Consider the following 12,852-nt stretch of genomic DNA (forward strand, 5'->3'; position numbering starts at 1 on the left):
ATCAGAATTGGCAGGCTAGCGCAGAAGCTCCATTGAATATAGACCTTTTTCTTGGAACGCAAAATTACCCATGATGCTTTGTGTGTATGCGCAAGGAGAATGCTAAGAACTTCCGGTCAGCAGCTGATGCGTGTAAACAGTCACATTCGGACAGCTTTGAAACGATAGTTTTAATCTATTTTACCTGCTTTTATCCTCTTTGAATTAATACTGTTGTCCATCAGCACCATCTCCTGGACTGATCACTTAAAGAAATGCGATCTAATAGGATGGAAAACAGCTGCTGTGAGGCGTTTTCCCCTCGTTGTCAGACGGCATCTTCTGCAGTTTAAATGAAGCCTCGTCATCGCTAAAGTCAACAGTTTCTCTTTCTTTCAAATATATAATCAGCCCAAACACATGTAATTCACCAAAATGTTTGACACACACACGTAGCCTGTACTGTGCCACTGACACACTGATTTAATAACTGTTACAACGTGAAAATATAGGCTAGTGTCATTTCAAAATGACCAAAAACACAAACCGTGGTAAAAACAACACACGAAATGAAACACAAACGGCTCGCGATTAGAATGAACAGCAAATCAGCCAGCAGAGGATCAATAACAGACTTTTATTGCTCATTTTTGTAAATTGCATGACTTACATAAGTTTCATGCTAATAATACGGTTTGCTCTATAATGCAGCGAAGTATTGCGTGTGTGTGTGTGTGTGTATTGAAGAGTCGCTGAGCTAACAGCTGACAGGCCGGGAACACACACACACACACTGTATTTCTGACGGCAGACACGTGAACTAGGAGAATGTTTGTCTCGTATTACTGACAGGCTTAAACCACATCTGACAGATTAAAACGGCTTTAACAGACACATTTCTAAGTTGTGTGTCACAAAAACACTCTGTCATATATTAAAAACGCTATTGAAACCGGAGCACAAATTACCAGTTGTACACGCTGTAAACGGAAGTTTTTAGCATTCTACCGGAAGACGCTGGTCGCTATGGCGCCCTCCATGCAGCATCCATGAAAAAGGTCTATACTGGAATAAAATAAATGCTCATGTTATAAAAGACAGGGCGGGGTAAACGACTGTTATTTAATGCAGTGCTTCTTGTACAATCTGAGACCCACTTTATATCAGATATCACTCAGCCAGTGGAGATCGCTGATTTTTAAAGAGAACTGCCCTTAAATTCGCCGATTTTTGCATTACATACAGTTGAGCGGAAGCGCTTAACCCAGGTTACTGGCAAATTAAAAGTCCTATTAGCATGCTTCGGCATATACCCTATTACCAAACTCTGGTTAGAAACAGTGGTTTCAACATTAAATCAAACTTGGCTCTTGTGACTACTTGTGTTCAGGTTTCATTCATTCACACGTTCTATATAACTTTTTCAGGGGTGCTCAGTGAAACATGAGTTTTACTGAAAAACCTCATGTTACACAGCTTATGAGAAAACAGAAGGGCAGGGAATGGTGTGGATAGAAGCCACAATTTTAATAATAACACATCCTATGAAGTTCACTATGAAGAAGGAGAGTTGGGCTGCATCTGAAAGCCCAACCAGAGTTCAACGCTAAGGATTTTATCTACTGCTCCGATCGGGCAAGTGGTTCAGATTTTTACTTTCCCTGCCAAAATTTTCACTGGCCCCATCAAAAAAAAAAAAAAAAAGAGAAGTTAATAGCTATTTTTTATCAACATTTTTTTTAAGGGCACCTATGGTAAAAAATCTACTTTTCAAGCTGTTTGGAAAGATCTTTGTGTTGGTATAGTGTATAGACCGTCATACTGGGGTGATATGAACACACCCAGTCCTTTTTTTCCAATTTAACTACAAAAAAAAAGGGTCGGCCAATTGGAGCTGTTTTCAAATCGATCGCACCATTACGTAGGTGTGCGATCCCCCCGCCCACCGAATTGATTGACAGCTGTGGGCATTAACATGTTCCGGTAGTCACGTGTATATGTCAACAAGACCAGGCAGACATACGCAAAGCAACCGGGAATAAAAGCTCTGTTCTGTTCGCTAGGATCAGCAATCATCATCAAATGTGATTAAGAGTGAGTTTCACATGTTTAAAGTGTTTTAAAACAGAGCACGTGTGTAATTAATTACAGCGTTTTACTTCAGCTTTACTTCATCAGCACAGCCGCGTGTCAGAACAATTATAAAAGAAGACGCTTCAATCCCGGTTTGTGGAAGTTAAATCAGGTTTATTTTGTACATTAGCATTACAGATATCCACACTTGAGGTTAGCCTTAACTAGGCTAAGCGCGCTCTGTCTGTCTGCCTGCCTGCGTGTGTGTGTGCGTTACTTTGTAACGATACTGTGTGTGACTCATCAATGCAACTTCACAATACTGATTAGTAAAGGTTAGTTCTTACTGTAGTATCTCACAAACGCTATGTGAGACCTCCTTCCTTTAAGTCTGTCTGTTGTCTGACGCAGCTGAGGGAGGAGGCATGTAGAAACAGTGGGCGGGAAAGAAAAAGCTTAAAGGCGCAGTACGACAAAACCACCCCCTGCTGGAAATCAGTATAAAACAGCATCTTGTAAAAGGTATAATGAAAAATCTGATGGGTATTTTGATCTGAAACTTTATATACACATTCTAGAGACGCAAAAGACTTATATTAAATCTGAAAAAAGGGGTAACCTAGGTGCCCTTTAAATAATGTGTCAAAAATAAAGTCTGTGCATCAAGAATTTCAATATCACTGAAAAAAGTGTTGCATGCAGAACTGTTGCAAACAATTTATTTGTGTTGAATTTAAACAAACAAATTAAGTTTAATAATGTTCAACTTAATTTGTTTGTTTAAATTCAACACAAATAATTTGTTTACAACCACTTAATGTAAAAAATTGAGTAAATCCAAGGAATCATCTTTAAATAATTTTTTTCAGTGTACTTAAAAAAAATTGTAAATAAAAGTGTTATGCAAACCAAAAGAGCAGTATGGAAAATGTGGAGGTATTTTATTGCGGTTTGAAATTATTTAACAAAAGGTGGCTGACTTGTCAAACTGACTGCAAACTCACTCACTTAATTTGTATTTTGTCGTGTTGTTCCCATGTAAATGTCTACTGCCAAGACATTAGAAACAGACCTTTTCTTTTAGCCTTATAATTTGATGTTGCAGCCATGTTGCTCTTTCTACGATGTACTGGTTGTTACCAGGTTGCAAAAAAATAGCATGGTCAAATACATCAGATAAGAGGAACCGGAAAGCAATATGTTGTTTACGACATTACAGAGAAGGTAGCATTTAAAGACTTAAAAAGCACAAACTTAAAATGCACGCAATTGACAAATAGTCACAGACAAATTAAATGTTAGTGACAAGGCAGCACTGTCCCATTCGGGCCAGTAATGATCAGGGGCCTCATGTATCAACGCTGCGTACGCACAAAAACTTTGCGTACGCCAGGTTTCACTCTCAGAATCGCTCACGTTTGGATTTACTAACAATGAACTGAACGTGGGAATGTGCGCAGGTTCACGGCAGCTTTCTGGCAGGCGTACGCACATTTTTTGTGCGTGTCTGTTTTGTTTCCATTGGCGACTCCTAGAGGCAGTTGTGTTAAATTCCTCTCTACAAAGTGTCTGAGCCTTGCAATGGCAGCTGTATGAGACGGGTTCAGCAGGTATATAAGGTTTCCATACCATACATTTGACCAGCCAAACATTAAAGCACAATTTGCAGCAGTCGCCTGTTTTCCCAATGTAATCTGAGCAATCTACCACACGCACATTGCTATAAAGACACTATCTGAAGATAAATTTGCATGCGTGAATCAGAAACATTTCCATTCAATAAATGTGCAAATAAAATATGATGCTTATTGATATGAACTTATTGATGATTCCTACTTGTCTTTCTCGTGATAAATAGTTGGCAAAATCTGATATGTAGCGGGGGAAAAAACAAGAAAGAGTTCATCAGACGCTGGATTCGAGCCGAGTTCATGCTCGAACGTGTCTATACATGATCACATGCGTCTAACGAGTAGCGCCACTGAAACTGTTAAGCGTTCTGCAACATTTTACAGATATAAACCACACTATGTCTTTTTTTTTTAATGCACTCAGTGCGATGTTCAGACCCAACTGTGTTAACCGCATCAGCTAAACTCTCCCACTCTATTTTTTTCTTTTGTTGTTAATTCCGGAAAACAAACTTGCAAATAACACCGCTTTTCTCCGGTCTACCTCCGAAAGCAGCACCTCCGTTTCACATTCTGTTCAAAGTTTCTCTTTTTGCTTGCTTTTGCCATTGCTTTTTCGTTGGGTTTTGCCATTAGCATAGTCATTAGCATATTCATACGGGGGAGGAGGCAGGGAGGGGTTTTGTGCTCGTGCATGTTGCGCTCAGTTTCATATCATTCAGATGTACAAAAGAATATGCGTGAGACTCGGCGTACGCAGTGTTTCATACATCTGAAATTTTTTCTGCGTACATTTACAGCTTTGTGCGTACGCAATGTTTTAGTAAGATTTCCACGCAAGTCTTTGTACATGAGGCCCCAGGTCTGCTGTCCCAAGTGTCTCTCATGCTGGCCCTTGGCAACCGGGCAGTCTTTATTGTTGAGCCCTGCCAACTACTCGAGTATACTACATTTATATTTAAATTACTATACAGCACAATTGGAAAAGTACATTTTAGTAGGGCTGGGTGATATTAGAAAAAAACTTAAAATATTTCACATAATTCGATATCTATAATTATTGAATATTTTTTAACAACACATGTAGGAACATATTTTCCAACATTACTAAGGCAAATAGTTTAAATAGTCGAAAACAAAAACATTTAAACGAAATATCTGATCTCTTTATAATAAAATAAACAGAATTGTTAAAGAGACTCTTAAACTTTATTCGTTCATTTTCTTTTTCGGCTTAGTCCTTTTATTAATCTGGGGTTGCCACAGCGGAATGAACCCACTTATGCCGAGACTCCAGGATTTTCAAAGTAGTCATGTCACAAATATTTTAACGGATCCGCAGCTCAATTCAGATCCGAATTCTCCACATTCGGAGATGATTGGAACTCCACGCAGCTCCCGGACTGCTCTCCATTAGAAATGAATGACTTCCGGACTGTCGCTTGTCGTTTGTCGTGTGCAGTGGAAAGGCGGCTTAAGTGCTAATTATGGTGGCTTGAAAAGCCAACATACTGTTATCTCACTTAAACTTATTATTATTCTGCTTCTTCTTCTTCTTCTTCTTTCTTCTGAGACTAATTTTAAAGTCTATCTCCTCCTAACCCTTTCAAGCTTCATACCTCAAACTTTCGTCAAACCTTCAAACTGGTCTGACTCGGGTTGCTATATCTTTTCCGACTGATCCGACTTTCGGTTTTCCGAAAAACGACCCGGAAAATTCCCAAAATTCCCATTGACTTAACATTGGGTCAAACTTTGTCACCTCATAACTCTGCATCAGACTGTCCTACAGACTTCTAACTGGGCTCATTTAACTCAGTCTAGCCAGCAGCCAATAACTGATGACCTTTAAACTTACTAGCCACTCCCTAGCAACCACTTTTGGCACCCTAGCAACTGTCCCATAGACTTATATTGTAAAAGACTGCCATTGACTTAACATTGAGTCAACCTTTGTGAGCTCATAACTCTGCATCAGACTGTCCTACAGACTAGAGTCAGGCCTCATTCAACTCAGTCTAGTCAGTAGCCAATCACTGATGGCCTTTAGACTTACTAGCCACTCCCTAGCAACCACTTATGGCACCCTAGCAACTGTCCCGTAGACTTCCATTCAAAAGACTGTCATTGACTTAACATGGGATCAAACTTTGTGAGCTCATAACTCTGAATCAGACTGTCATACAGACTAATGGCTGAGCTCATTTAACTCAGACTACCAAACTGCCAATAAATGATTAGCTTTTAACTTTCTAGCCACACCCCTAACTACCACATACTGCACCCTAGCAACTGTCCTGTAGACTTCCATTACAAAAGACTCTCATTGACTTAACATGGGATCAAACTTTGTGAGCTCATAACTCTGCATCAGACTGTCATACAGACTAATGGCTGAGCTCATTTAACTCAGACTACCAAACTGCCAATAACTGATGAGCTTTTAACTTTCTAGCCACACCCCTAACTACCACATACTGCACCCTAGCAACTGTCCCGTAGACTTCCATTAAAATAGGCCAAGATGCATATCTTTGCAAAGCAGTGTCATAGAGACATGGGGGTTGGTTCTTTGACTAAGACAACCAACCACATTCAAGTTCACTCTGTAACCTCGCCCATAGCAACAAAACAGAATACCCTAGCAACCATTCATCAACAGCTATATCTCAGCATCAGAACATCGTAGAGACTTGGAGATTGGCTCGTTTGACTCATGCTAGCAAACGGAACTTCCTATATGCTACACATGCTAGCAGTGACTAGCTACATGCTAATATTGACTAGCCAAGTACTGTAACTTGCTAGAAATGCTTACTAAGTATAAATGTTTTATCAAGCATGTATGTAAGGCTTGCCTAGTAACCAACCAGGGTACCCTAGCAACTGCCTAGCAACCACCCAAATTACCCTAGCAACTGCCTAGCAACCACCTAGCAACGGCCTAGTAATGCCTTAGTAAGGGCCTAGCGACCACTCAGGACACCCTAGCAACCGCCTAGCAACGCCTTAGCAACCATTCAGAATACCTTAGCAACCACTTAGCAACACCTTAGCAACCACCTAGCAACCACTTGGGACACCTTAGCAACCGCCTAGCAACACCTTAGCAACCACCTAGCAACCACTCAGAACACCCTAGCAACTGCCTAGCAACGCCTTAGCAACCACCTAGCAACCACTCAGGGCACCCTAGCAACCACCTAGCAACGCCTTAGCAACCACTCAGAATACCCTAGCAACCATCTAGCAACAACTTAGGACACCTTAGCAACCACCTAGCAACACCTTAACAACCACCTAGCAACCACTCAGAACACCCTAGCAACCGCCTAGCAACACCTTAGCAACCACCTAGCACCCACTTAGGACACCCTAGCAACCGCCTAGCAACACCTTAGCAACCACCTAGCAACCACTTAGAACACCTTAGCAACCCCCTAGCAACACCTTAGCAACCACCTAGCAACCACTCAGAACACCCTAGCAACCGCCTAGCAACACCTTAGCAACCACCTAGCAACCACTCAGGACACCCTAGCAACCACCTAGCAACACCTTAGCAACCACCTAGCAACCACTCAGGACACCCTAGCAACCACCTAGCAACACCTTAGCAACCACTCAGAATACCCTAGCAACCATCTAGCAACCACTTAGGACACCTTAGCAACCACCTAGCAACACCTTAGCAACCACCTAGCAACCACTCAGAACACCCTAGCAACTGCCTAGCAACACCTTAGCAACCACCTAGCAACCACTTACGACACCCTAGCAACCGCCTAGCAACACCTTAGCAACCACTTAGGACACCTTAGCAACCACCTAGCAACCACTCAGAACACCCTAGCAACCGCCTAGCAACACCTTAGCAACCACCTAGCAACCACTCAGGACACCCTAGCAGCCACCTAGCAACACATTAGCAACTACCTAGCAACCACTCAGGACACCCTAGCAACCACCTAGCAACGCCTTAGCAACCACTCAGAATACCCTAGCAACCACCTAGCAACCACTTAGGACACCTTAGCAACCACCTAGCAACACCTTAGCAACCACTCAGAACACCCTAGCAACCGCCTAGCAACACCTTAGCAACCACCTAGCAACCACTCAGAATACCCTAGCGACCACCTTGCAACACCTTAGTAACCACTTAGCAACTAGTCAGAACACCTTAGCAACTGCCTAGCACCACCTTAGCAACCACCTAGCAACCATTCAAAACACCCTAGCAACCGTCTAGCAACACCTTAGCAACCACCTAGCAACTAGTCAGACCACCTTAGCAACTGCCTTGCACCACCTTAGCAACCACCTAGCAACCACTTAAAACACCCTAGCAACCGCCTAGTAAAATGCTAATTCATGCTAGAATCATGCTAACAACATGCTAATTCATGCTAGAATCATGCTAGTAACATGCTAATTTATGCTAGAATTATGCTAACAACATGCTAATTCATGCTAGAATCATGCTAGTAACATGCTAATTCATGCTAGAATTATCCTAGTAGCATGCTAATTCATGCTAGAATCATGCTAGTAGCATGCTAATTCATGCTAGAATCACGCTAACAACATGCTAATTCATGCTAGAATCTGGCTAGTAACATGCTAATTCATGCTAGAATCATGCTAACAACATGCTAATTCATGTAAGAATCATGCCACTAACATGCTAATTCATGCTAGTAATATGTTAACTCTAAAAATCATAAGCTAAAATCATAAGCATTATTCATAAGCTAAATTCATACTAAAATGCTATTTACACTTTAAAACCACTTCAAACTTTCAGATTCGGCTTTTCAAGCCACCATAAAGTTTGTCCTCAAACTTTAATATCTAGTTGTACTTTAAAATGACACTTTTCAAAATCATAAAATAGAATAATACCAATATAAATAGACAAAATAATGTTTATATAAATTTAATAAACCGCTCTCAATACAGTCAACAACTCACTTACAGTGGTGAACCAGATTAGCCACAATTTCCTCATTTTGAAAGTCTGACTTCAAATCCTTTGTAAATCAACCAATACACCAGCCAGATGATTAATAATGCAATGCAATGCATAGAATGATCCCTATGTAAAGACCAGACCAAATCAAACCTGCCTCTGTTTGTAAATGCTCTGAACTGCTGTATTAGAGCATCTCCACATCAGCATAAACACACTGCAGGATTCAACCAAGTTTCCATATTCAATTCCAGATGCCACTACCTGCATGCTGATTGGCTAAGAAATGCACCTTACCATAAAGTTCACTCCTTAAAGGTTTCATGCAAGCAGAAAAGCCTCAAATTAATCAACAAAGAAAGCCCAAGACACTGAAGACGTGAGTCAGAAACACAATGCAATCAAGACGACGCATGAATTATTGAGACATGTGCCGCTACAGTCGGTCGGCTACGCTGGTGTTGGGTTACCACGGCAACTCCATGACGGACCGCATGCCATTACTGATGATCACTTAAAGAGTACCTTGTCTGAGCAGTTGGGTTTAATGATGACTTACATGAGGTATGCTTTAATAGAAACACTTCTGAGGAGGCAAAACTGCTGCTGATGATGATAATGATGTGTGTGCAAGCATTTGTGTGGGTGGTTTGGTTTCAGAAACGAGGCCGAAAAAGAGAGAGACCTCGGTGACCAAAAGCAGAAGTTGCTTCTGTATAAGGTCTTAATGATTCTGTCCTATCCAGCAAAACACAGGCCACAATCTGGTGCACATGAATTTGCATTTGTCCCCCCTGCACCTCCAAGATGGGTCCCATCCCACCTGTGAGTCCACAACACCTGTAATGTCAAACACACAAACTCTCCCTGGAGACTAGAAGGGGACGAAAACAAAGGAGGAAAACTCTAGACAGATGGTTCTTGATGGCTGATTGTGTTGTGTATTAATGGTTGGAATAATAGTCTCAAATCTAAATGGGATATGCGTTTATGTTGAGCATTAAATAGATGCAGTGCTCAGCATATATAAGCACACAAAGCTCTCATTTAAATGAATAGGAAGCTTTACAATATTCTATTTGTGCATATACATTAGATTAGTCAATACTAAAGCAAAATCTGGAGATAATCTAACAAAATAACTTATGATGATGGTCCAAATTGACATTTTAGGGAAAAAATAAATAATAAATAAATAAAGAGCAAAATTCAAGATAAATAAATTTTTGTACAATTTTATTTGAAATGTTGTAGTTTGTATTTTCCCCCCATGAATTTAAATGCACACTCTTTTTATTTTCATCTTTAAAGATGTTTGCCGACTAAAATATTATTTTAATAGATATATATATTCGCTCAATAAATTCGTTTTGTTAATGCACCAAAATACATTACCTATATTCACTGATAAATTGATAAAAATATTAATAAAAAAATATTATTTTTTTTCAAAATGGGATGTACTTAGTTATGTTGAGCACTGTACATGTGGATATATAATTGATGTGGTAAGTACACGAGAACATGAAAGGAAAAAACACCTCAGATTTATTTAGAAATAATATTTTTAGCTATCATTTATAGATATAATACATTATTATAAATAGAACTAATAAATAATATATTTATTAGTTATTAAATATTATTAATCTTAATTATTAATATTTATTTAAATTAAATAATAAATGTGCAGTTTGGTGAAGATGCTAATATTTGTTTTTGTATGAAGCAAGGTAAATTTAGATATATTGTAATGTAAACAAATGAGCTTCATAACAGCACTGCAGAATAATGACATAAAATTCACATAAATTTTAATCGTCACTCTCTATAAATATTAATATATGCTTTCTAAATACAATGTGTATCAATTTCGGCAGCCTGATCTCACGAGAAAACGTAAGTATTTTACGTTTTGCCAGTTTAGTGGCTAATTCAGTTCAGTCGTACGAAATCGTACGATTTTAAAAAGGAGGCGTGGCACCTAACCCCACACCTAAACCCAACCGTCATTGGGGGATGAGCAAATCGTACTAAATTGTAAGAATTAGATCGTACGAATTCATACGAATTAGCCACTAAATTAAAAAGTTACGAATTGCTGTGAGATTGTGACAATTATTTTAATAAAATAAAAGTTAATAAAAAGTATCATGATCATATATATATATATATATATATATATTCTCCAATCAGGATTTTTGCAGCTGATACAGAGTACTGATTCCATGTCATGGTCATCGGCTTATACTGAGTATTGACTCTATTGCTGCAAGTGCAAGCTTTATAATGCATAAAGCACATTTTCCCCTCCAAGTATGATAAGATCTCGCCTTACTTAAGAAAAAAAATAAAGGATGTTGCATATAATCCCATAAACATGTGTATTATAACCATTTAGTAAGGAAATGTCATGGTCAGAAGGAGCTTTACAGAAATAAAATAGATAAAAGTGACCAAAAAAATGGTAAGAAAAATTATTGACAATTTAGAAACATTGCAAATGATGGAAGAAGAACTCAACATGTCTCACTGAAGAAAAGTTTGCAGTGCATATTTGATGCATAAGATGTTTTGAATATATATTGCTTTTTTAAATAAATATATTGCTTCTTTACTAAAAGGAAATAGGAAGGCAAGATAAACTACCGTTTATTGCAATAAGTATATTCCAAAAGTTCTATTGTTAAATATTCAAGTTAACATTCGGGTGACAAAAGCTCAAAAACTGAATATAAATGGTTGCAACATAGAGACCATCACATTAATTTCACATAACATAAATCAAAAATGCACAGCAAAAAGACTTGCAAACCGAAGCCTAAAGGTGGACACTTTTACAATTATACTAAAATCTCTTTTATTAACTAAAAAAAAAACAAAAAAAAAGATTTGAATTAGGGAAAAGATTGCAGAAAGCATGTTGTATGTTGTGAGCAACAGGTTATGAATGCAGTGAGGCATTAGAAATCACGTTTCAGATATGACAGTAGGCTTTACAGTAGGATTAAGTCATTTACAAAGTGATGTTTTTACACAATGTCCACCGAATCAACAGTTCTGGTGCATTATGGTGTTCAGACTTCAGAAGACCAATGCTTGCACGTTTAGGTCAATGTTGCTGAACAAAATAAAAAATAAAACAGGCTGTCAGGGATCTAATTCCCTCAGCTGACCGGAGCAGCAAACACACACACACACACACACACACACACACACACACACACACACACACACACACATATCACTGATCAAAACAGGGCCGGCCTACATCCATCTATCTATCCCAGCAGCCCAAACATACACACATCCTTTAATAACTCTAAACATCAGCATGCAGCCTTATTCTAATCTACACACACATTGTAAATTTCAATATTCATTTTAGACATGAACAGTTTCTGTAACAGCAGATTTCTCACCAGCTAAGAGATCCATGATAAATAAATAACATGATAAATTGAAACCAAGCAGAATTAAGCTCCATTCGTTATAATATAACAATAAACCCATAACATTATACACGTTAATGCGGTCAGATTTAATTAATAGTAGATTAAAGGCTTGTTTTGAATAGACTGAACACAGAACTGGACCAGAAATCGAATCAGAAACTCAATGATAATCACAAAAGCTGATGAACAAAAAAACAAACACTTAATAATGACATATTTACATACACCAGACTGTCGAATAACAGGTTTAGTCTTTTAAAGTAAATATATATGAATTAATTTACTCTGTTTGATATAAACGTAATCGACATGATGACAAGAATCTATCGACTTTAACGTTAACGTTACCTGTGAAACACACACACAAAAACCTGTACACCGAAATACAATAATAAAAGCATCACTTATGTGGCATTACCTGAAACGGGTTGCTAAAGTCGGGGTCCGCGAAGGGATTGCTGTCAAAATCTGACATTTTGCCGGTTTATTTTGTCTGCTTTGTTAGGCTATGTTGTCGGTTTTCGGCAAGAAACGCACCAGCAGCTCGAGACTGATCCGCAACCGCAAAATGGCAGAACCGGAAATGACGTCATGCGTCAACTGCACGTCTTGAAATGATGAAGTGTTCTGCATTGTTATTTATGACCTTTTAAATGACCATTTTATTGCACTATTGATCGATTCAATTTATTTTAAATAAATTCAATTATATTAAATAGTTAAAGTTACCTAATTATAATAT

The 12,852-nt window shown here is 38.7% G+C and overlaps 1 protein-coding gene across 2 annotated transcripts in view; it reads right to left on the reverse strand.

The window, feature by feature from the left end:
• The window catches only part of scamp1 (secretory carrier membrane protein 1), a 61,104-nt gene extending 48,453 nt beyond the window's left edge, over window positions 1-12,651 (reverse strand). The window contains exon 1 of one of the 2 annotated variants that reach the window (XR_015519534.1): window positions 12,529-12,651. Coding sequence is in view for 1 of the 2 variants with exons in the window: in NM_205692.1 (NP_991255.1) it covers window positions 12,529-12,585 (57 nt within the window). In the remaining variant the exon portion in view is untranslated. 2 annotated transcript variants of the gene reach the window in all.
• Between the last annotated feature and the right edge of the window lie 201 nt (window positions 12,652-12,852).

Source organism: Danio rerio, chromosome 21, assembly GCF_052040795.2.
Source record: "Danio rerio strain M-AB ecotype USA chromosome 21, GRCz13ab, whole genome shotgun sequence".
Classification (NCBI taxonomy): Eukaryota; Metazoa; Chordata; class Actinopteri; order Cypriniformes; family Danionidae; genus Danio; species Danio rerio.